This window comes from Rattus norvegicus, chromosome 10 (assembly GCF_021556685.1).
Source record: "Rattus norvegicus strain SHRSP/BbbUtx chromosome 10, alternate assembly SHRSP_T2T, whole genome shotgun sequence".
Lineage (NCBI taxonomy): Eukaryota > Metazoa > Chordata > Mammalia > Rodentia > Muridae > Rattus > Rattus norvegicus.
This window is the reverse complement of record NC_141543.1, coordinates 44,188,245-44,210,914: the sequence shown is the minus strand read 5'-3', so window position 1 is coordinate 44,210,914 and position 22,670 is coordinate 44,188,245. Positions and strand designations below refer to the sequence as shown.

At 48.7% G+C, this 22,670-nt stretch overlaps 1 protein-coding gene and 1 pseudogene across 9 annotated transcripts in view; one reads left to right on the top strand and one right to left on the bottom strand.

The window, feature by feature from the left end:
- The first annotated feature begins 5,321 nt into the window (after positions 1 to 5,321).
- On the top strand, positions 5,322 to 6,145 carry Csnk2a1-ps1 (casein kinase 2 alpha 1, pseudogene 1; annotated as a pseudogene).
- A 3,294-nt stretch (positions 6,146 to 9,439) lies between these two features.
- Positions 9,440 to 22,670, bottom strand: part of P4ha2 (prolyl 4-hydroxylase subunit alpha 2) — a 28,848-nt gene continuing 15,617 nt past the window's right edge. For 5 of the 9 annotated variants that reach the window (NM_001399543.1, NM_001399542.1, NM_001399540.1 and 2 more), the window contains exons 7-16: positions 22,083 to 22,322; positions 20,506 to 20,699; positions 19,587 to 19,763; positions 15,894 to 15,964; positions 15,574 to 15,673; positions 14,769 to 14,822; positions 14,290 to 14,349; positions 11,909 to 11,977; positions 11,501 to 11,597; positions 9,440 to 9,945 (exon numbers count right to left, since the gene is read on the bottom strand). In NM_001399543.1, coding sequence (NP_001386472.1) covers positions 9,875 to 9,945; positions 11,501 to 11,597; positions 11,909 to 11,977; positions 14,290 to 14,349; positions 14,769 to 14,822; positions 15,574 to 15,673; positions 15,894 to 15,964; positions 19,587 to 19,763; positions 20,506 to 20,699; positions 22,083 to 22,322 — 1,133 coding nt within the window. In that variant the 3' untranslated portion in view covers positions 9,440 to 9,874. Of the gene's footprint in view, positions 9,946 to 11,500; positions 11,598 to 11,908; positions 11,978 to 14,175; positions 14,242 to 14,289; positions 14,350 to 14,768; positions 14,823 to 15,573; positions 15,674 to 15,893; positions 15,965 to 19,586; positions 19,764 to 20,505; positions 20,700 to 22,082; positions 22,323 to 22,670 lie in introns of all 9 variants that reach the window. The other 4 variants (NM_001399539.1, NM_001108275.3, XM_087572879.1 and 1 more) reach the window with 1 other exon arrangement.

Below are 22,670 nucleotides of genomic sequence, written 5' to 3'. Positions count from 1 at the left end.
ATCAGCTCTGCTTGCAGTAGTAGAAGTACATGCGACATCAGACCCAAGAACAGGTTTCTTGTGAGTGGTCTTTTCTTACCTACAAGTGTCAGCAGAAGAGAGTGTAATGGGCTTAGCCTGAGTGGCCTGTTCACATGACCCAAGAAGGGACATTTGGACTAATCACAGCCATATTAGAACTAATACAACCTCCTCTTAGGACCAATCACAGCCATTGAAATTTGTGGTTTGGACCAATCACAACCTTGCCTCTTAGTCCCTCTGCCAGACCACAAAAGGAAGTATTGTCCTTCTGGCCAACATGGAAATACTCCAGGGTCATTTAGAGTTCACCAAGGTTTATGATAGAAAGTCTGGTCGTTCTAAGCAGCTCTGCACTTCCAAAATGGAAATGATAGCTGTGATGATCGTCGTGTAGTTTCCTTAAGGTATATAGGATCATAGACAGTCCTTTTGGCATAAGACAGCCAAAGTTAGGAAGGTGGTTATAGAGCAGAAGACATGGTTGTCAGAGGGTGTTACAGGCTAAGATCTAATCATAATACAGGGATAGGATCATAATTCCTTAAGTTAGAAATGATAGTAATTGGGGTTGGGGATTTAGCTCAGTGGTAGAGCGCTTGCGTAGCAAGCACAAGGCCCTGGGTTCGGTCCCCAGCTCCGAAAAAAAGAAAAAAAAAAGAAATGATAGTAATTTATCTGACAAATATGATGGACTGGATATCAATTATATATCATACTTTGTAATTTATATGATTGTTATGGTTTTGTTCAATTTATGTCTGGGAGAAGAGGGTTTTGTTTGCTGTTGCTTTTGTTTGTTTGGTTGGTTGGTTGGTTTTTTTGGACAGAAAAGGTGAGACGTAGAGGGTGGTTCTGAAGCTAAGGTCCTGTTTTCCAATTGGTTCATGGTCTATCAATAAAGATGCTAATACCAATGGGCTGGGTGGAGTGGGCAGGACTTCCGGGGCCCCACAGGCAAGCTCGCAGATGCACAGGAGATTTTTGCCATGTTTCAGTGGAAGCAAAGGTGACCAGCCATGTGAGATCTTGGGCAGAGCGGCCACAGGCTGCTTCTCCAGGAGGAAGTTAGGTTGTTGAGCTGGTACTAGGTGTAACTAAGCAACTAATGTCAAGGGCAAATTTAGAGCGTGGGGCTAAGAGTTTTCGGAAGGGCATGCCCAGCAATTGAGCCAAGAAGGCAAGTTGAAATTAAGCAACATGTGGGTCTGTGTTTTTCATCTGCGGATCCAATATACTCTGGGCAGGGGCTGGCAGTGTGACCCATTCCCAGAGCTTAAAGCAGGTAGCAAAAACTACACGCAACCAAGATTATGACAAGGTTAAAGGAGGTCACATGGCTACACATTAAGACTGGTGTCCTTGTGAAGTAGATTAGAGCACAGACAACAGACAAGAGAGTGACCATCAGAGGCCAAGTGGGAGGTCTCAGAAGAAATTCGACCTGTAATGTCTTGGACTTTCGTGCTGTAGAGCTGTCAAGAACAGATTCGCATCATCCATCCATTCCATCAGTAAGCGCCATTTTGTTTTGGTGGTCCTAGAATGCTCGTGCGCATTATGCCTTTATTAGACAAGCAAGGAGAAGGTTCCTTTTTACAATTAACTTCAACATTCTAAGACTGAGGTCAACTAGATTAAGAAACAAGGCACTTAGTTTTGTTTTCAGTTAGGTTCTGTTGCTAGGATAAGATACCCTAACAGGGGCCAGGCATGGTAGTGCATGCCTTTAATCCCAGCACTGGGGAAGAAGTGGCCGGTGGATTACTGAGTTTGAGGCCAGCCTTGTCTACCACTTGAGCTGGGACCACACTGAGAAACCCTGTCTTGAAAAATAAAAAATCAAACAAAAAAGCTGGTGGTCGGAACAAAGAGAATGAATGCATACATGTTTGCTTGCTTGCTTGCTATTGCTCAGCTCAATGTCTCTACTTTTCTATACTACATGGCCCCTGCCTAGGGAATGGTGCCACCCACAGTGGGCTGGGCTTCTCCACATCTATAAACTAACATAATCCACCCCCAAAACATGCCACAAAACAACACAAACTGGACAATCCCCCATTGAGACTCTTTTACAGGTGATTCTAGGTTGTGTCCAGTTGAGAGTTTTCACTTTGCAGGGCAAATTATCATGGACCTTAAGACAAAGGAAAACTGCCAAAAGACCTGAGAAGCGAAAGGGCATGTGACAGTCAACTTCCATGTCAAATTGACTAAACCATGGTGATCGACTGTTTGATCAGATGCCAAGCCAGCCTGTCACCGCACATAATAGAATGCCAGAGATACTATCTTAGTTTTGCCAAACAAAAGGGAGACTTATGTTGCCAGGCAGTCAAAAGGGCTGTAAGTACCAGAATATCACAGAGCAGCAAAAGAGAGAGGAAAGCAATGAAAGGCAGTGAACGACAGTTAAGTGAGAATTTCTCAAGCTTAGAAAGCGGGGGGGGGGAGGGGGGGAAGACCAGCACACAATAGACGTAAGATTTATGGTGTACAGAGTTTAAAAGACCATAGTTTCTAGTAGGAAACTGGATGAAGCATGAAGTAGTAGGGTGGCATAAATTATATAATTGTAAACTATAAGATTACAGGCACCATACCTGGCTTTCTTTATTATTTTTAAAGCCCTCTGTATATATTTGAAACTGGTCAAACAGAGAAAGCACAGGCACACAGGCACACAACATTCTCTCTCTCTTCCTCCCTCCCTCCCTCCCTCCCTCCCTCCCTCTCTCCCCCTCCCTCTCTCCCTCTCTCCCTCTCTCCCTCTCTCCCTCTCTCCCTCTCTCCCTCTCTCCCTCTCTCCCTCTCTCCCAATGATGTAGACTTCTTCCAGCCAGGATGGGACAGAGTATAGTACATCAACTTTTAATCTCCTGGCATCCTTTAACATCAAAACAACAACAAACAAACAAAAACATGGCAGCCGGGACTGAAGAGATGACTCAGAAGTGCTGGATGCTCTTCCAGAGAGCACAGGTTTCAGAGCCAACACCCATGTACCATCCGGAACACCAGCCCCTGAGGATCTGAGACCAAACGTCTTTTATCTTTAATTCATTTGCAGATTGTAGACCTGTGGTGAGAGTGGGGGTCAGAGCACCTTGGGCAGTATGAAAGGACACTTGAAGACAAAGCAGGACATTAAGGGGGAGGAGGGACTTGCTCAAACATTCACCCTAGTTACTCATCGAGACACTCTACACTTTCTGGATTCTGAAGTTGCACAAGCTGGCAGGCTGGGATGTTAAGCAGAAAATCTCTGGCACAAATTCAAGTTTTCAAATTCTTTGAAAAGAAGAATTAGGGAGCAGTCTAGACACAAAATATCCGAGGATCAGACCCGAGGAATGGCCAATGGGGACAGAGCACGGTAAATACTCCAACGGGAAACCTTTAGGGGACAATAGCCTGGTGGGGGCGGAGGGCACACTATGTAGTCAACAAAAACTGCAAGCCAACCTTAATCAAGTCAGCTCAGGCTCTGGCTGGATCAAAGTCCCCTCTGCCTCATACAGTGTGAGTCCCTATGCATGAAGCCATCACCACCCAGGGCCTTTGAAATTTGTCACACACAGCATTCAGAATTCAATAAAATGCCAACAGCAGACCAAAAACCAGAACACAAGGTGACTTAAAAACAGAGAGAGCATGAAAGCCACAGAAAATGAAAACCACGGAGCTATCAGACAAGAACGTTCAAGGAACTGTTTTCATCAATCCAAGAGAAACATGGAGGAAATAAAAGAACAATTACCCAGAAAACTAGACCCATTTTTAAAAAAAAAATGAAGGGGCTGGAGAGATGATGCAGTGGTCGAGTGAACTGGAAGTTCAATTTCCAGCACTCACTTTAGACGGCTCACAGCTGCCTGTGACTCCAGCTCTGGATCTGACGCCCTCTTCTGGCCACAAATACACATTACATAAATCCTTCAAAAAAAAGAAAGAAGCCGAGGTGAGGTCAGTAGTGGAAGTGCTGGTCTAGTTTGCGTGAGGAGGCTCTGGGTTCAGTCTCCAGCGCTGGAGAGGGGGCTGAGGGAGAGGAATGGAGGTCCATTGAAAAGGAGAGTGGGAAGGGGAGGAAGGGAGGCAGAAAAGAGACAAATGAACCACCAGACAGACACACGGAATATCTAATCTTGAGCATCTGTAGGTGGGAGGCTAGGGGACGCGGGACAGAGGGTAGGACGTATGTGATAAAACACACGCTTTATCAACCAGATCGGCGTCTCAGGAAGAAAAGGGAAGGGAGAGACTGGGACAGAAATGATACTTAAAAGAGGTAATGTCTGAGAAATTTCTAGAACTCGTCAAACACCTCTGGTGGCAGATTCAGGATGCTCTGTAAACGCCCAGAAGGAAAACAGAGAAAGAAATCCTATGCGATGACACATCAAAGCCATGAAAAACTAAAAATGGAAACAATGTTAAAAGCTACTGGCAAGGAGAGGAGGGGTTACCTTCAGAAGAGCAACAAGAAGAGGAGATAGCCTTTGCTTTATTAGAACTAAAATTGAAAAAGACGCACGGCAGCAGAGGCATTTGGAAATGATAATGAACAAAGTTGAACTATCTATATCAGTACGAAAGACTAGAAGAAGACCCTAGAGACCATTAAATACAGAAGAGTGTTCCGCACCAACAGGCACCATTACACAGGATACTATACACAGGGATGCCATGATAAAATACCATACAATGGACAAAATGATCTATTTCTTTTTTATTTCAAAAGTGAAGATCAAAGCCAGGGTGCTATCAGATTGTCTGATGATTGTATGCCTTCTGGGTCAGCTATCCTCTTGCTATCTCTTCCCACGGCAAGAAGATAAAGTTCCCTGGAATAACGTTCATATGAAAACTGTACTGGCAGGGGCTGGAGAGATGGCTCATCGGTGAAGAGCACTGACTGCTCTTCCAGAGGACCTGGGTTCAATTTACAGCATCCACACGGCAGCTTGCAACTGTCTCTAACCTCTGTTCTAGGGGATCTGGCACAGACACATACACAGGCAAAACACCAGTATACATCTAAAAAATAAAAATAAATAAAAAATATTTTTAAAAGGTATACCGGCTAGCTCCATGTGAATTAGATACAAGCTACAGTAATCTAAGAGGAGAAACCTCAAAGGAAAAAGCCAAACGCCTCCCTAAGATAAGCTGTAGCCCTTGCAGACACGGTGAAAGACCCTGGGTCACCAACCCTTGCCTTGGGTTTTGAACATGTAAACAACACAGACTTCAAGCAGCTGTGCCAGTCGTTAACAGACTATGACCTTAGATTTTACATGTACGAAATTCTGAAAGCCCTGGATTATTGTCACAGCATGGGGATTGTGCACAGAGATGTGAAACCCCACAATGTCATGGTTGATCGTGAGGACAGAAAGCTTCAGCTAATGGACTGGGGTTTAGCTGTGTTTTCCCATCTTGGCTAAGCTTATAATGTCCAAGTTCTCAATATTTTAAAGGTTCAGAGCTACTTGTAGATTATTAGAGGAACAATTATAGTTTGGACATGTGGAACTTAGGTTGTATGCTGGCAAGCTCTTCCGGAAGGAACCGTTTTCCCATGGACATGACAATTACAATCAGGTGATAACGTGTTACTCCCCTTAAGAAATTTACTGACCTAATGGGAAGATGGCCAGGTCTGGAAATGCATTAGAAATTCAGTGGGTCTGGGCTACCTGTTAGAGAGGAGAGCTAAGGTACTGGGAACGGAAGGTTTATACGACTCTATTGACCACATTGAATTAGATCCATGTTTCAACCAAGGGCAGACACTCCCGTAAGTAGTGGGAACGCTTTGTCCACAGTGAAAACCAGCACCTTGTCAGTTCCAAGGCCTTGGAATTTCTGGGCAAGCTGCTGCGATCGACCACCAGTCATGGCTCACTGCAAGAGAGGCCATGGAGCACCCTTACTTCTCTGTTGTGATGGACCAGGCTCGAAGGAGTTCGACTAGCACACCTGTCAGCAGCGCCAATATGAGGTTTCTTCAGTGCCAACCCCTTCACCCCTCAGACCTCTGGCAGTCTCACCAGAGATCGCTGCTGCCAATTCACTTGGGATACCTGTTGCAGCTGCCACTGGTGCCCAGCAGTAATGACCTCATATATCTTCTGATACCTGGACAGAGGTGGGGAAATCCATCCTCTCCTTGAAGCAGCTTGCGCCTGGTTGGGAGGGGTGAGAACACTTCAGAAGCACCATGTCTGAACCGTTGCTTGTGGATTTAGTAGTTGAGTCATAAAAAAAATATTGTAGGCTGATTTTCTTTCTTTTTTTTTTTAAATAGACTTTTCATAGCTCAGGGGATTCCCTGAAAAAAAATCACCTACAGGTGGAATATTTCATGGGCAAATTTTTTTCTCCCCTTCCAAATTCAGTTTATCACTACTAAAGAACAAAGAAAAACTGGCCTCGGTCCCAGCTGCTGCGTTTGAGTGGAGATTTCGTCCCCTTCCCACGTTGCCCTCCCCACGTGGTACACTCTTAGGGCTTATGTCTCATGTTCTTCTCCAGAGAATATAAACTGTAGTTCATCAAGGGAGGTGGGGGGGAGAGGTCGGGAGGACCCAGCCCATCCTGAAACACTGTTCTGCTGGCTGGGCACTTCTTCTCTTCTCCCCAGGACTGCGTCCACCCATGGCTTATTCCGGCCCTGGTGGTAGCTCTGTCTTACTTACATCAAGGTGTTAAAAGTCTACCCAATTTGCAGACAGATCCAAAAGCTTTTTTTTTTCCTTGAACGAATCATGTCTTACTAACCTAACCCTAAATGACTTTAATTTTAGTTTCCATTTGTGATACTTTCCTTTCTGGGCTCCTACTTTGGTCTTTCCCTTTTTCATCTCCAGACATGCTCTGCTTCATAGCTGGTAGGAGAGAGAAGGCAAAATCGGTTTTCTTTGACTTGGCCATTTTGAAGTCATTTAGTTAGTGGGCATATTTTATTGCTTTTTAAAATAAATATTGTCTGTAGAAGTTTCATGCTAGCACTCTTATGAGCTAACGGGTGATGTGGCCACACTGGGTTCATTAAGCTTTGTGCTTTCCCACCTCCTGCCTTGTCCTCTCTTCACACGCCCTCTAGTGAGGGGCCCTGCTCTCAGTTGTAAGTGTATTTGAGAGGCAGGAGCAGAGCCACTATCTCTAGTGAACCAGAAATGGTAGACCTGTAATTGGGGGAAACTATCAGTTCTCTTGTTATGGCCCCGCCATCCCTTGCTGTGTGTGTATATAAAACTTTGTCCTTCGTATGTGAAAGATCTGGTGTTGGAATTCTTTGGTGTAAATAAATGTTTGGATATATATATATATATATTGAAGCTGTAGGCAGGCCTGCAGGGCATTTTCTTTGTGATTGATGGAGTAGGGCCCAGCCCATTGTGGGTGGGGCCACCCCTGGGCAGGTGGCACTGGGTTCTCTAAGAAAGCAGGATGAGCAAGCCGTGCGTGCGGAGCAAAAAGCAGCTCCCCTCCACGCCTCCTCGTTCCTGCCCTGCTTGAGTTCAGGTACTGACTTCCTTCAGTATGAACAGTGATGTGGAAGTGTAAGTCACATAAACCTTTTCCTCCCTGACTTGCTTTGGTCATGGTGTTTTCTCACAGCGATAGTGGCCCTGACTAGAACATAGATCTCCCTAAGAGGACTTAGTCCCATGACCTCATAGACTCCAAAGATCCCACCTTCTAATACCACCGTGGGCCAGGCTTCTGACATGGACTGGGGGGAGCACAAACATTTGATCCACGACACGCACTCAGCTGGTTTGGTTAAAACCTAAGCACCGTACCTCACCAGACGCCAGAGGAAGGTAGGGTAAGAACTTTCATTTACTTCCAGTCAGTGTGGGTGTAACACACTGTAGTGCATCATAAGGTAACACTGAAGACTGACCAAGGGGAAGTCCACGTTAGGTAAATATCCTAAAGAAATATATTTGCCTGAAGTCGTGTATAAAAGTCCTTTGTCGTGATATACAAAGACTGAGACCCTCTCCAACGTCCATCTGTCGTGTTGACTGTCTTGTGTTATTGACCCATTGTGATGATGAATCTTGAGTGTCAACATCATAGACCCTGGAGTCAGTTAAGAGACACACCTCTAGGCAGCCCTGTGGGGGCACTTCCAGGAGGGGTTAACCGAGAGGGGAGGACCCTCTCCACAGTAAACAACCCTTTCCTGTGGCAGCACAGATGCAAAACTGTCCAGCACAGCAGTTCTCGCTCTTCCTTGCCTGCCTTTGCATCTTCCTGGTGTGTCTGCCCAACTGCTGCTTCCTTCACTGTTTCTTCCACCTTCCAATGTGGACTGAGGACCAGGCCTCAGCATCAGATTGGGACAACTGAGTCACCAAACCTCAGAGACTGAACAACTGACAGTTCTCAGCCTCTCCAGTGTAGCTGGCCACCATTGAACTACCCGGCCTGCATCCTGTAAGGCAATCTAAGAAATCCACTTGGTAACATACATTCATCCTCCCAGTTCTATTTCTCTGGAGGGCCCTGCATGAACTGTTTTAAAAAAAAAAAACTCCGTGGTAATACAGACCTTTAACACAGTACCAAACGAAAGAAGCCAGGCAGCCCAATGTACAGGGTGATTCGGTTAGTGAGAAACTTGGTCAGTGAAGATGGGGTAATTGTATTCAGTGACCTGGTCACAGGAGGGAAACTTCAGTGGTGACCGCAAACCACCAGCCCACGGTTATCACTGACCTTTGGGGACGGAAGGAGATGTAGTCTGGAGGGCCTCCCACGTGGCTCTCAAGAAAGTTGCAGCCGGCAGAAGGTGACGCAAGCTTTCACAGTTTTCACATCTGTCAGCGGGGACGACTCAGTGAACATGTCTCAAATCAAAAACTAACAGTTTCCCATGTGTGAACACGTGTTCTCTGGGTGAACGGTGAGATAACTTACCACCTCTGATTTCCACACTGCAGCCTGGACACACCGGTGTCAAAACCAGTTCTAGAACCCAGGGCTAGTCTGGCAGAGATGCATACGAAATCGGGAAAACTGGCTAAAAGAAAGAGCTTCACATCCATACATGTGCGTGTTTGTATGTACACAGGCATGTGGAGACCGGACACCCACTTCAGGCATTTTTCTCTATGAGCCTCCACCTTAGTATTTGAAGCAAGGTCTCTCTCTGAGCCTTGAGCCCCAGTTTGGCTAGAATGCCTGGCCAGCAAGCCCCAGGAGTGCTTGTCTCTGCCTCCCTAGCACTGAGGGATAGCAATGCACTGTGAGGCCCACATTTTTATGTCCATGCTGGATCTCAGAATTCAGGTCCATGTTCATGGGGCAGGCATTTTAAGCCAAGCCAGACCCAGTTCCTGGAAGCAATACAAACACCACCAAACAAGAATAACGACAGAACCAAAACACTCCGAAGTAAAGCTCTTTAAGGCTTCTGGCAGGAACATTTTATTTTGTTTTGTTTTGTTTTATTTTATTTTTTGGTTAAAGCCACAACAAATAGAAATGTCATAGAAAACAAACATGTAAACAGTGTCAGAACTTTGGTTTCACTGAAACATCGTCCACCTGAAATATCTGAGGTACAAAGGCACCGTGCTGGGTGCTACAGTCTGGCTCTACTACAGCCATGACAAGACTACCCTGGGAGCCAGGGCAGGCATAGGCTGGCCAGAGCCTGCGGCCCAGGTCACCCAGGACTCGGCTCAGGACACACTCTCTCAATTCAGACAAACACTGGCTCCCCCAATGGCCTGCTTGACAGGAGCTGGGACATACAAAGGAAGCTGTCACACTGAACTTGAAGATGATTTGGACTGTGGGACAGGGAGGGGCAGAGCAGAAAAGGACGTCAATCGACTTCCGTTGTCCCACAAGGCCTCAAGAACTCCTGTCCTCGCTCATGGAACCACTTATTGGAGACTGTGAACAGAAAGCAAGTACGTGATCGGTTCAGTAGCCAAAATGAGTGCTTCCTCCATGAAGACCACTGCCCCGAGCTCTGCGGGTAACACTCCAGCGCTACACGGCCTTAGGCCTCAAGCTGCTCAAGTGCTGTCCTCAAAGGCAGGAGCCAATGTGGTTAAGTGTGAAAGACCTCAAGAAGCAGGGACAGGGACAAGCAGAGACTGAGAGGTGAGGAGGGGAACTATCAGCACTGGGCAGGGGTTGGCATGAGCCTCGGGCCCTGTGAGCCACAAGACAGAATCTTAGTGCTGTGGGCACCCCAGCTGAACCACTGTCCCTGCCACGTCACAGGCATGGACGTTGACTGTTCCTCAACCGTGGGCTCTCTCCTGAGGAATGCAAAGGTAACAGGGCACATGACGTGGCTCCTGTTACAAGCCTCAGTCTGAGCCTAAACCCCCAGAGCCCACATCATGGAAGGAAGGAAGCAATTCTTTCAAAATGTCCTCTGACCTTTACGAATGTGCCATGGAGCTTGTACACACGTACACACAACACATACACATACACACATACACACACACACACACACACACACACACACACACACACACACGATTTTTTAACAATTTTTTTTCTTTTTTTTTTTTTTTTCGAAGCTGGGGACCGAACCCAGGGCCTTGCGCTTGTTAGGCAGGCGCTCTACCACTGAGCTAAATCCCCAACCTACACACGATTTTTTAAAGTACTGCATTACTTGAAGTCAGAGATTTCAAAGTACAATTTAATACCCATGATTAACTAAACCAACTGTCTAGAAGACTTATGACTAGTAGCATATATAGCGAAATGACAAACTTTAGTTAAAATTAACACGCAGCGCTTATGCGTGACTTATCAGTGCCTTCAACGGCTAGTAGATTAGACCTACACTGTACTTTCTCCTCCCCAAATCAGCAACTACCACATTTTTGTTTGTTTATTTTACCTTTTCTGTGAGCCAATCACTACTTATCCCCTAAACTCCAAGGGTTTGTAAATGCATGTAGTCCCTTCCTGTCACATTCTAGGCCAATGCCTTTTCTAAAAGCTCTCCCCAGCTCTTTCAAGGATGAGGCTAAAGTTCATCCTGTCTGGTCTGGTCCTGGCCTCCAGTCTCATCTCAGACCTCTCCTTCTTCAAGTAACAAGGACAGCCAGTCTCCCCAGCCTGTGACCTAAAATGCTAGTTGCAGCCACAAGTGTCTTGCTTGCCTTGGAAAGACACCTTGTCTCCTCTGTACTTCCAACTCTCTCTATGCTCCACTGAAACCCTTGCCAGAGCCCACTCCTCTGGAAGGCCATGCTGGGCCTATGGTGCTTACGCAGTCCAAGCTTCCTCGGCTCTCTGAGCATCGCTGAGTGCTGGCAGCCAGCTGTGGCAGCTCTGGCTGGGTGTACACACAGCAGAGAAAACCTTTTACGATGTACAGAACTGAAAGCAGTTAGCTGTTGTCTCTACCTCTGCACCTAAGGCCAACCATCCACCGCCAGGCTGAGGCACCGTCAACGCTACCCCTCAAGCCACTCACCCCACTTGCAGCCCACAAGCACAGGGCAGGCCGCGTGCCTCGTTCGATAATCGCCTTCCCCGCTCCGAAGAAGGTTATACCAAAATACAGCCGTGCCCTGGGAAAGAGATGAGCTGTCAGCACATCCTAAAGATCAGGCACAAGGAGCTGCTCCAAGATTCTAGAGCCCCTCCTTTCCTGGGTTTGGGAGATGGGGCTCTAGGACTCTGGAAATGGAAGTTTCCTAAAAAGAACCAATCCTTCAAAAGGAAGGAAGCTTAGGGACCCACCTACCCTGAAGGGTCTTCCTCACCATCCCTTCTCCCTAGTTAGAAGTTGGGACAGTTCAGGGTGCAGGTGGGAAGGGATTAAGGTACATCACATTGACAGTCAGTGGCACTGGGGGGACAAGGACCAGGTCACACTCACCTTCTTGGGCCAAATCGCAGCTCCCAAGTCGGGGAAGACAGTGGCGCCACCAGCTTCAACATCACTCATCTGGGAACATAAGGCAAAGAGCTTGGCCCCTCTAGCTGAGGATGGCAGTGCAAGCCCGAGGAGCATGGCCTGGAGGCTCTGCTCTACGGCTAGCTTCAGTCAAGAAAGACTTCCCACACGACACTGGATCAGTGCGGTTCATCAGGACAGCCTTTATGGCTGGATAGCCAAGTGCTAAAGCCCCCAGAAGTCCCACATTCAGGCTGTCCTTGAATGGGAGCAATCCAAGCCGATTTAGAAAATGACTATCTTCAGCTAGAGAGATGGCTCGGCGGTTAAGAGCACTTGCTGCTCTTACACACAACCCAGGGTAAGAGCACTCATGGATGCTCACGACCATCTCTAACTCCAATTCCAAGGATCCAGTGTCCTCTTCTGGCCTGTGGGCACCATGCATGCATGTGATACATGCAATACATATACACACGTGAGCAGGCAAACACTCATACACTATAAACACATGGAAGGAAGGAAGGAAGGAAGGAAGGAAGGAAGGAAGGAAGGAAGGAAGGAAGGAAAATAAATGCCTCCCTTGACCCCATCTTGAGCCCTCACCCAGAGCCTGGGCCTTGCCTAAGCCACTGTACTCAGTACACTACTCCGCACACAGGAGTTCCCCGTGACTTCCAACTTCAAGAGCACCCTTTTCCCCGTGTGGCCATTTTTTCTGGCCTTAGCTGTTCTAATCATACCTTCATCTTCCCAGAATGCCATTCTGCCTCCCCTGTGGTAAGACTAAAAACTAAATTACACTTTTACTTGAAGTGTTTTTTGTTTTCTTTTGGTTTTGGTTTGTTTTCGTTTTTTTTTTTGTTTTTTGTTTGTTTTGTTTGGTTATGCGATAATAAAAATAGCCTATAAGGTAATAAAAAGCTAAGAAAAAAAAAGGGGGGACCCCTAGAGCTAAGAAATTTCCCAGTATGACACACAGCAGTCTAACTGAAGAGGCAGGCACTCAGCGGACTCCTGATAAGAAAGATGAAAAGACCCAGTGGCTTCCCCAGCACTGGGGTTCCAATCCAGAGTCTCCAAGTCAGATACACTTGCCTCTGTCTCCAGATACACTAACCTTTGTCTGTTTCCCAGCATCTCAGACACTTTCTCCTCCAGGCCCCCACACACTCCTCTTTGCCAAAAAAAAAAATGTTCCACAAATTTCCATTCAACTTTCTTTTTTTTTTTTTCAACTTTCGAGTCATAACTGACATGCTATTTCCTAAATGAGGCCTTTACTAAACCCCATGCCTGGGCAAACTCTTCAGTGTTTGTCTCCATGGTAACCAAGTAACACTCTCTCCCATGCTTCCAGTGAGTCTCCCATGTCAGATCTCAGGGGTTACAATGGGACCTGCTCAGCAGTGTGTGTGCAGAACAGACCTCTAGCACATGATTGAAACTTAGAGGATAAATAAGCTTTCTTTCTCAGTCCCTTGACTACGCTTCCTCAGAGTGGGCTATTCCAGCCGGGAAAGGTAAACTGACAGCCTGTAAATGGGCCAGGCAGCAGGAGGGAAGCTGCCAATCATGCTTTGAGGAAACAGAGGCGGTTATCTTTTAAAAGCCCCTCCCTGCTTCCTGTGCACTCCACCACCAGGACAGAGCCCACCTCGGCTCTCATCCCCAAAGCTCAGAGTAGCACTGTGTCCATCCAAAGGAAGCAGAACCAGTTACAACACAGACATCTGTTAGGGAGAGTGGGCTAAGGGAACCAGTCAGTGACATGTGCAGACAATTCCAGGAGTCCACTTGGATGAGGTTTATGTGGTCTCCAAAAGCAGGATGGTGGTGGTGGTGATGGTGGAAACTCAGGAAATACTCAACAGAAACAGAGTTTCCATTTTATGAGGCGAGAAGAGTTATGGTAACAGATGCCAAACGGTCCACATCAGGGATGGGTTTAATAAGTATCGCCAAGAGCACACCATAAAATTGTTACGATGGTAATTTTTATGTTATGTATATTTTACCACAGCTAAAAAATAATAATAAAATAAAAATGTTAGGGGCGGGGAGCCAGGGAGCAGGAGAAAGGCAAGCACACCGCTGGGAACCAAAGCCAACCATCTCTACTCTAGGCGAGAAGGGACCCGAGGATCCACTATGCAGCGGCTGATGCTGAGCCCCGATGGGGTGGGATGCAGGAGCCCTGTGGCCCCAGGGTCTCCACGGGGCCCATCAGGGACATGCATCATACTCACGTAGTTTAGAAATGTGGCCACACGGTTCCCAGTCCCTAAACGCTTGAAAGCATCTCGCTCATCGCTCTATAAAATTAAGTGAGAGTGAACAGAAGTGCCCGGCCCAGTACTTACATAGTTAAGAAACGTCGCTAACCTATTGCCCTCCGTTTTGAGGCCGCTGTCAAAGGGTCGCTGCAACAGACAACAACTTTTATCCAAGTTTGCAACTAACTTACCCGACACCCAGAGGACTGGGACCAAGGGACAGGGGAAGGTAATAAGTATGCCTTCCCTTGAAAAGCCAGGAATGGGACAGGATGACAAAGGGATCCCCGGCCAGAACACAACAACGGGGAGGGGGAAGAGGCAAGAAAAATTTTCGCAGGGACCTAGAGAGGTCTGTGGCTTTATTATCAAGCCAAACACCCGCACAGCAGCAGGATACAACCAGGCTCTGCTGGGCTCTGCGGATGCTTTGCCGGCAGCAAAGAGGTTTTCCCTTTCACCTGGTAGGTGGCGGAGGGATGCCGTGGGAGCTGAAATGTTTCTAGAAGCTCCAACCTTCTCAAACCAGCCAGAGAAGAGCCCTCCAAAGACCATTAGAGCCTTACCCTCGAGAAGTCAAAGTGTGGTTCGTACTGTCCCCCCATTCCGTAGTTTGCGACCTGGAGAGGGATTAGGACATCACGTCTGTCATCAGTCTGAACAGCCCCAGAGCGGCCCAAATCTCCACAGATAGCATCTCCCTAAGCCTGAGAACAAGCCCCAAGCTGTGTATGTGTGTGTGCGCGCGCGTGTGTGTACTGTATGCATGTGGTATATGGATATGGTGGCGTGTGCACACATCCGTGTGCATGAGAGGCCAGAGAAGGATGCCACATGCCCACTCTATCATCCTCCACCCTCCATCCTCGACACGATGAACCTGAAGGGAAGCTGTCATCCAGTAAGTCCCCTGTCAGTATTCTCCATGGCAGCTGAGGTGACAGCAAAACGCTTAGCCACGCTCGGCTTTCTGTGCAGATGCTGCGAATGTGAACTCAAGGCTCATATGTTCCCCTGCTGGTGGTACTGTTTGGGGAGGCTGGAATCTGGGACGTGGGTAGCAGAAGTGGACCATAGGTATGGGCCAAGAAGGCTGTGTCTACTGTTGGTTCTGGCCAGCCCTCTGGTTTCTGATTCAGCAAGATGCGAACAAGCTATGTTGTAAGCTCCTACTTCCAAGCCTCCCCATGGTAGACCAAAACTGTGAGCTGAAGCGGACTTCTCCTCCATCAGTCGGCTTCTGTCAGGTCCTCTAATTAGGAAAAGAACTAACGGAGAAGGTGAGCCTTCTCACACAGCCCGAGCACCTTGGGAAACCACCTCGCCCAGCAGAACCCCTCCCAAGGCCTGTGGTCCCCAGGACCAGCCCACCTGCAATAGCTCTGCAGTCTTCACCGTCAGCCCTGTGATGTGCTGCATCCTGCGGTTGACTCGGGCCACAACAGGGTCATCGTCTTCCTCTAGCCAGGAGCTGGGCAAAAGAGCAAAGATGAAAGGCACGGGCAGGCTTAGATGACGTCCTCAGCCCAGTCAAGGCCAGCTCTAATGGGCAACACAGGGTAAATGCTAGAGAGCGAGGGGGTGCTGCGGAGGCTGGATACACTGGCGTCACCATGCTCCTGCGTCCTTACCCGGAAGCTCCAGAGTCGGGCTTGACCAGCTACCCCGCCCCACCCCACCCCACTGCTCACCTTTTGGAAACTCTGTAGCTAGCAACAGTGAGGACACCTGTCTTGGGATCACGCACAGTGGCTCGTGCGAGCTGAAAGGGAGAACGGGAGAACAGTCATCCTTCTTGGTGTTGGTGTTTCCCCAGAGAACACTGAGACCAGATGGGCTAGCCGCAGCTGCAGAGAATGGCTCTAGCCAAGTTCCCACGGTGCTGCAGTCTAGTCTCCACTCTCCTGTGCTACCACACCCTCCTCGCTCACTACCCACCCTTCACCTACCAGGAGGATGCTGTTAGGCTTATGAATTCTGCTTGGTTCGTACATTTATCTCCCCTGAACCAGGCCTTCCTTGACAGGCCCACGCCACACTGCGTGAGCACAGTCTGGGCTTTGAGGATTCCACAACACTCAGACTGGGCCATCTCTGAGCCTCCACTTGAAGCTTCTCTTGACTTGGTCAAGTTTTCCCACCCTTCTGCCGAGAAGCTATCTAAGTACTGTCTGCTGTGCCTCCCGCCCTGCTGGGCTCAGCAAGGAGACAGTTTCTAGTCCCTTGGGGCTCTCCCAGAGTCAACAAAGACAACAGCAGGAATCTGAAGTATGTGAACGCAGAAGCCACCCATTAGGGATTATGGGTAAACACACACACACACACACACACACACACACACACACACACACACACACACACACACACACACCATCCCTCCTTCTACCTTAACGCCCAGTCTGCTATAAAGGCTTAGCAAGTACTACCAGCAGGGATAGACTTGCCTACAGCAAGGGTGTGGTGTGGACTGTCCTAATGGGCTCACATGATGTGGGCTCCGTGAGGACAGACATGTTGAGGCAGAACTATAGATGAGCCAAACAGAATATTGCCAACTCTTGCTTTTAATAATTATTTGATTGGTGCCTACTGTGTGACCAAGGCATCATATAACGTAGTCAAGTGGAGACAGTAGAAAGCCAGCCAGGTAATTGTAGCAGACTACTGAAAGCTCATGGGTGAGCTTTAATGTCCTGTGGAAGTGCAGCCTAAGGGTTGCAGTGGATGGATGGATACTGCTGAGAGCCGGGCTGATCCAAGTCATTACTCTCTGAGGCCCTCATATATGGAAGGAATGTCTGATTCTTGGAGGATTCAGTAATTGGCTGGGACCATGGCCTTGGGGAGCTGATGCTTTGGGTCCTAAGAACCAAACCCTTCCCACCCTAAAGGCCCACAACTGTCAGTCTCAAAATGGTGTGCTCATCTCTGATGCCCTCACCCTTGAGATACCCTGTATTCCCCTTGTGCAACACTGCTTGATTAGCTTCCTGCTGACTTTGTCCTACTGTGTGATAGCCTTTCTGTGGTGCTGTCCCATGTATACCTTGGGAACGGCATATAAGATGCTGAACTTCTTAAAAAGCTGTGTGGCACAAGACATATCGTATTCAAGACCTCCCGAGCCTGCCTGTTCTATCTTCTTTAACTCTGATCCCCCTGGCCCTTCCTCCTTGGGACCCTGCCCCTCTGCATGTCCAGGTTAGGGTACCAGGTCTCAGAGCAGCAGGGAAGGCCCAGGATGAAAGGGCACTGGCCACAGGATGAGGCGCCATCATGTAGTGAGATGAGAACAGACTGGAGGGAAGCAGAGACCAGGGTCTGCTGCCATCTCATGGCCAACCTGAAATAGAGAAGGCCTTATGCAAGGGAGAGATGGTCGGTCACAACAGAAGGACTACTGTGCCACCTTATGGAAAGCTAACAAAGAAGAGAGCAGAATGAGAAAAAGACCTGAATGTTGGAACAAGGGTCAGGGCAAGAGATGGCAGTGGCCTGGGACAGGAGGTGGCAAGAGGGACGGAGAAGAGGAGCCATAATGGAAGTGTGGTCAGGAAGTAAATTGACCCATCCAGTCACTTCGCCTCATAACATTCTAATGTGAGGATGGCAGCCAGCATACCCAGGGAAGATGGCTTCCCCAGGCTCCTGTTTACGGTCCTTCTCTGAGCCTAGTGGATGGCTGTCCCTGCCACTAGACTGTGCAAACACTGGAGCCTCGGCACTGGCCTAGTGCCCAAAACAGACTTTGGGCAGCTGTGCTCTGCCCTGGGGACAGACGGGGCTATTTTGAAAGCAGACCGGGGACTCACAGACAGCTGCCAGGCATTCTCCACAAGCCAAGCTAAGCTCACTGGCCCCACTTCAAAGCCAGAATAGCATCTGTCTGTCCTGGCCTCTGGAAAGAAGAGGTCAGCGCATGACGGCCAATGTGTATGCTTGTCACATGACTCCTGTTCAAAACACAGTTATCCCAATGCCAACCACCTTCCCGATTCACACCGTTTGTGGATTCACATGTGCACAGAGAATGTTCAATGTCCAAGACTAACTAAGGCAGGTAAGGAATCTCTGGAGATTTTGGCATGACAGGGCCTCTCTCATCTAGAAACCAGGAAAATAGTTTTCTTCTCTAGAGGACTTTGGAACTGACCCAGGAAGTGAAATGAGCCCTGGTTACAGTTGTCCATACACATTGACTAGATTGACTCTAAGTGACATCCATGATACCAACAACAGACTCTGTCTCCAGATGTGCTAGGTCTTCAAACCAAGGCTGTTCTAAGGCTTCAGGGCTACTACAGGACCTATCTTAGGTCTATCCCTGAGCAAAGCTTCTGGCCACCTTAGCCTCTACAATTCTACTACAGCCAAAGACCAGAGGAGCCGGCTAATTCCTCCCTCTCCTTCACCCGTGATAGGAGAACATGGGGGAAATGGCGGTCCCCAGTTCTCTTCAGAAGAGATTAAATGGGATCAAATCATCTATGGGCTTGGAATCCAAGAGTAATTCTATCAACCTGACATATATACAAAACCAACAGCCAATGGTGTGCATGGCAGAAATACCAGTTGGACTTCCACGACACTCAGAAACAAGACACGCATGTCCATAGCAGCTCGATAAGACAGTCAAGGTGAAGGAGTTATAAGTATTAGGAAAGATAAAACAACACCTTCCTTGCTTAGAGATGACAGTCTTACTGAGGTAACCCAAGAAAGTCAGCCCAAAAAAGGATTAACTTCTACCACCTCTGATCCACGCAGGCCAGCTTTCTCCATTTTCTCAAGGGAAGATGAAGATGAGTTGGAGTCTTTGCAACAGACAACAGTTCATAAACATAAAATGCCAGAGGCAATGCTCACCCTCACTGCAGCCCTCACCCTCACGGCAACCCTCACCCTCACTGCAGCCCTCACCCTCACTGCAGCGCTCACCCTCACTGCAGCCCTCACCCTCACTGCAATGCTCACCCTCACTGCAGCCCTCACCCTCACTGCAGCTCTCACCCCTCACACCAGCCCTCACCACTCACTGTAGCCCTGATCAGGAGCTCCAGGGATCTCTCTTTTCTACAACTATGCATTTCCTGAAAAACGACCCATATGCCAGCCTTTCAATCAGGTGAACTGGTACTTGTCACTGAGATGCCCCATTCCCAACATGGCCTGCTATCATAGCTTATGTCTATCTATTCTGGGTCCCTACTTTTCCTTCCCCACCAGGCCATGAACCTTCAAGGTCAGGCTGAGTCTGCAGCTTGTCAATGGATTCATGCAGCTGTTGGTGAGAGTGGGGGATGGACAAACTTCGACACAGAGGCAGCAGGAGGGCCTGCACCCCCACCCCATGCAGCCCCAGCAGGACCCCCAGAGACACCTACTTTGGGCTTAGCAATCTCCTTGATCCTCTCGATCTCTTCGTCCGACATCACATCATAGTACCTGACGATGTGTGGGCTGTCCCACTCGTCTTCCTCTTTGAAGGGGGCAATGAGGAGCTGTGGCACTCTGTTTCCATGGTGGTATCTACAGAAAAGCCTCTTCTGCCTCCGGGGTGTCTGGGGAGCACAGAGCACAAGGCCCAAGCAGAGTGAGTCCTTACCCTCAGTCACAGCCCGCTGTCTGCATACACTGGTCTCACTCTCTATGACCAAGACTGGCGTCAGCTTCTCCACAGAAAAAAACCAAAGCAGGAAGTGACGTCACCCAAACCATGCAGCTCCCCTTCTCTTAGAAGATCACCTCTTTCCCTGTGGCAGAGGGCACTCCATGACCCTTTTCATGGGGATTAGAATAGGTCTGAAGCACTATGGATGAGGAGACGCCTTTCCACACAGAAACTATTGAGAGCTGGTCAGGGGCACAGGAAAGGTGAGAGCCTCCCTCATATGGATATGGAAGGATTAGTGGGACCCATGGCTCGCAAAAGCCAGGGACACAGATACCAAACCCCAGCAAGTATTGCCTTTGTTCATCACTGAGTCTTACATGTCATTTACACCACGGCTACCCTTGGGACCTGAGATACATCCACACCCATCATTTTCTTCAAACCAATGAGTCAGATGATAGTAGGCACACTGGGGTGAGTGGGGCATAAATACTGCCCTGGGAGGGCGGTAATTCTCCCTTTAACACCCAAGGAGGCAACCCCCTGCCCTGTGCATCAGCAAATGCCCACCTTCCAGCCTCAGCTGACGTTGAGAAAAATGCAAACAGGCAGTGAAACCTGCCACGTTGCCTGCCCAGAGCCAGCGCTCAGAACCCCAGCCTGACTACCAGCCCCATCCCAGGTCTCACCATTTTGATGCCCTCCCCTCGACACAGGCTCTCATACACGTCCCTCTCGGGCAGGTAGTCTACAGGCCTCTCGTACAAGTTTTCCTGCGATGCTAGTCCAGCGTCCGTCTGATTCGACAATGATTTTCCTCTTTCTTCCTCTAACAGCCGCTCAAAGTACCGCAGGTTCCCTCCGGCTCGTTCATGGCTCGGGTCTAGAAAAAGGGAAAGAAAACCACAGACTTCTGTGAGGTCATCCACGGAGACTGCCCTGCGAGCCATTTCTTTCCCATTGGTATGCTACGCTCTGCTGGCTGCAGCACCTAACCTGGGCTCGTCACTCCAGCGACAGGGGAAGCACATTTAGCTAGTAACTGGGGGGAGGGGAAACCTTCTCAAGCCTCCTGGAGGCCCCTCGTGTTCTGAGTTCTGCCTCCTCCCTGTCATTAGCTGTAGCTATTTAAACCCATTCCCCAGAGTGTAGCCAGGTCTAGCAAGCTGAGATACTGGTGAAAGAGAAGGGCTGCAAGGCAGGCCAGAGGGCTCGGCAGGTAAAAGTGCTTGCTGCCAAGCATGACAACCTGAGTTCAGTTCCCAGGACCCATGCGGTGTGAAAAGAAAGGACCAAGTTGACAAGAGATGAGAGAGTTCTTCTCTGACCACAGGTACACTGTGGCACTTGTACACTGACACCCCCTCCCCGCCACCACACGCACACAATTAATTAATTAAATACCACGACTCTTTATTTAAAAATAGAAGAGTCCCAGCTCTGGTGGGCATCACAGTATCCGAAGCAACCACCACAGCAGGATTTCTACGTCACTCTCCAGGACAGCAAGACTGAGTGAGTCCCAGAGATGTTCAGTGACTTCTCCACACAGGAGGAGAACCAGGATGTCCTGAGCCCTGTCCAAGCCTCTTACTAACTCACCTGATGGGATCTATAAAACCCTCTACCCTTGTTGGTCTTGAGGGATGCTCAAATGGGAGCTGACCTCACACTTGAGCCCCCAGAAAGCAGTGGCAAAGCCAAAAGCCAAGTCCTCGCTGCTCTGTGAAACTCCAGGCAACCACATTTCCATGTATTAGTAAGAGGCGCAACTCGGGGCGCTTCAGAGACTCGGAGCTTTGGGTCTTGTTCTGTCCCACATCACAAGACATACAGAAGACAAATGGCATGGTAAGTCCCACTTTAGACCTCAGCTGGAACTGCTGTCACTGCGGCAATCCGGAAGTAGGGGACAGCTTACTTCTCAAGCTATAGTTAACATGGTGAGGGGTCCACCCTGCATAGTGGTACAAGCACCACAACACTAGGTCCTTATTTTTAAAAGTGCCATGGCACACACACATGTGCACACGCACTCGCACACGCATGCCCATGAACGTACCACACACATGAGCAACACGCACATGCACACAAGGATGCTAGGGGCATCCTAATATGAGGAGTCTGTACAAGAAGCTACTCAGTGATTGAAATCATGGAAGACACACGTCACCCTCCAGGTAACAAACGGACTGATTTAGTTCCAAGAGACGATCAGGTGGGAAAGTCAAGTTCCCTTGCTACCCCAACTCCCTAACCCCCTTACCAAGAGAGAGCAGGCGACGGGTGAGTTCCACCGCACGGTGCAGGTCACCCAGCTGGAAGACGGCATAGCTCAGGTAGTCCAGCACCAGGGATTTGGTAACAGTGGCCTCCTCCCCAGCATCCAGCTGCTTCAGCACCTGCTCCATCCACAACACGGTGTGGTAATAGTCTCCTTCGTTGTAAGCTGAGCGGCCCATCCCAAAGCAGTCATCCACACTCAGCATGGCCTGGTACTTTGTTCCTGAAGCAGGAAAAACAACCATCGGATTCCGAAAGGATGCTGGCTTAAGAAGGGAGATGCTCACTTTAGAAAAGGCCTGGATCATTGAAAGGGGCACATGACCCAAGCCAGAATACCACCTGGACTTCACGCCATGCACCATGAAATGTCATCATACGCACATAAACAGGTTAGCTTAGCTCAAGTTAGAGTTCATAGGCTAAGGCTCAGACTCCTCCTCTCAAGTGGGAAGGGGCTTTGTGAGAGGGGGTTCAGAAATCCCACCCAGACGCCGCCCTGAGGTCAGCGGCATAGTCTGGAGGGCAGATGGCCGCCGTGTAACTCTGAAAGCAGGAAGCGTGGCTGAAT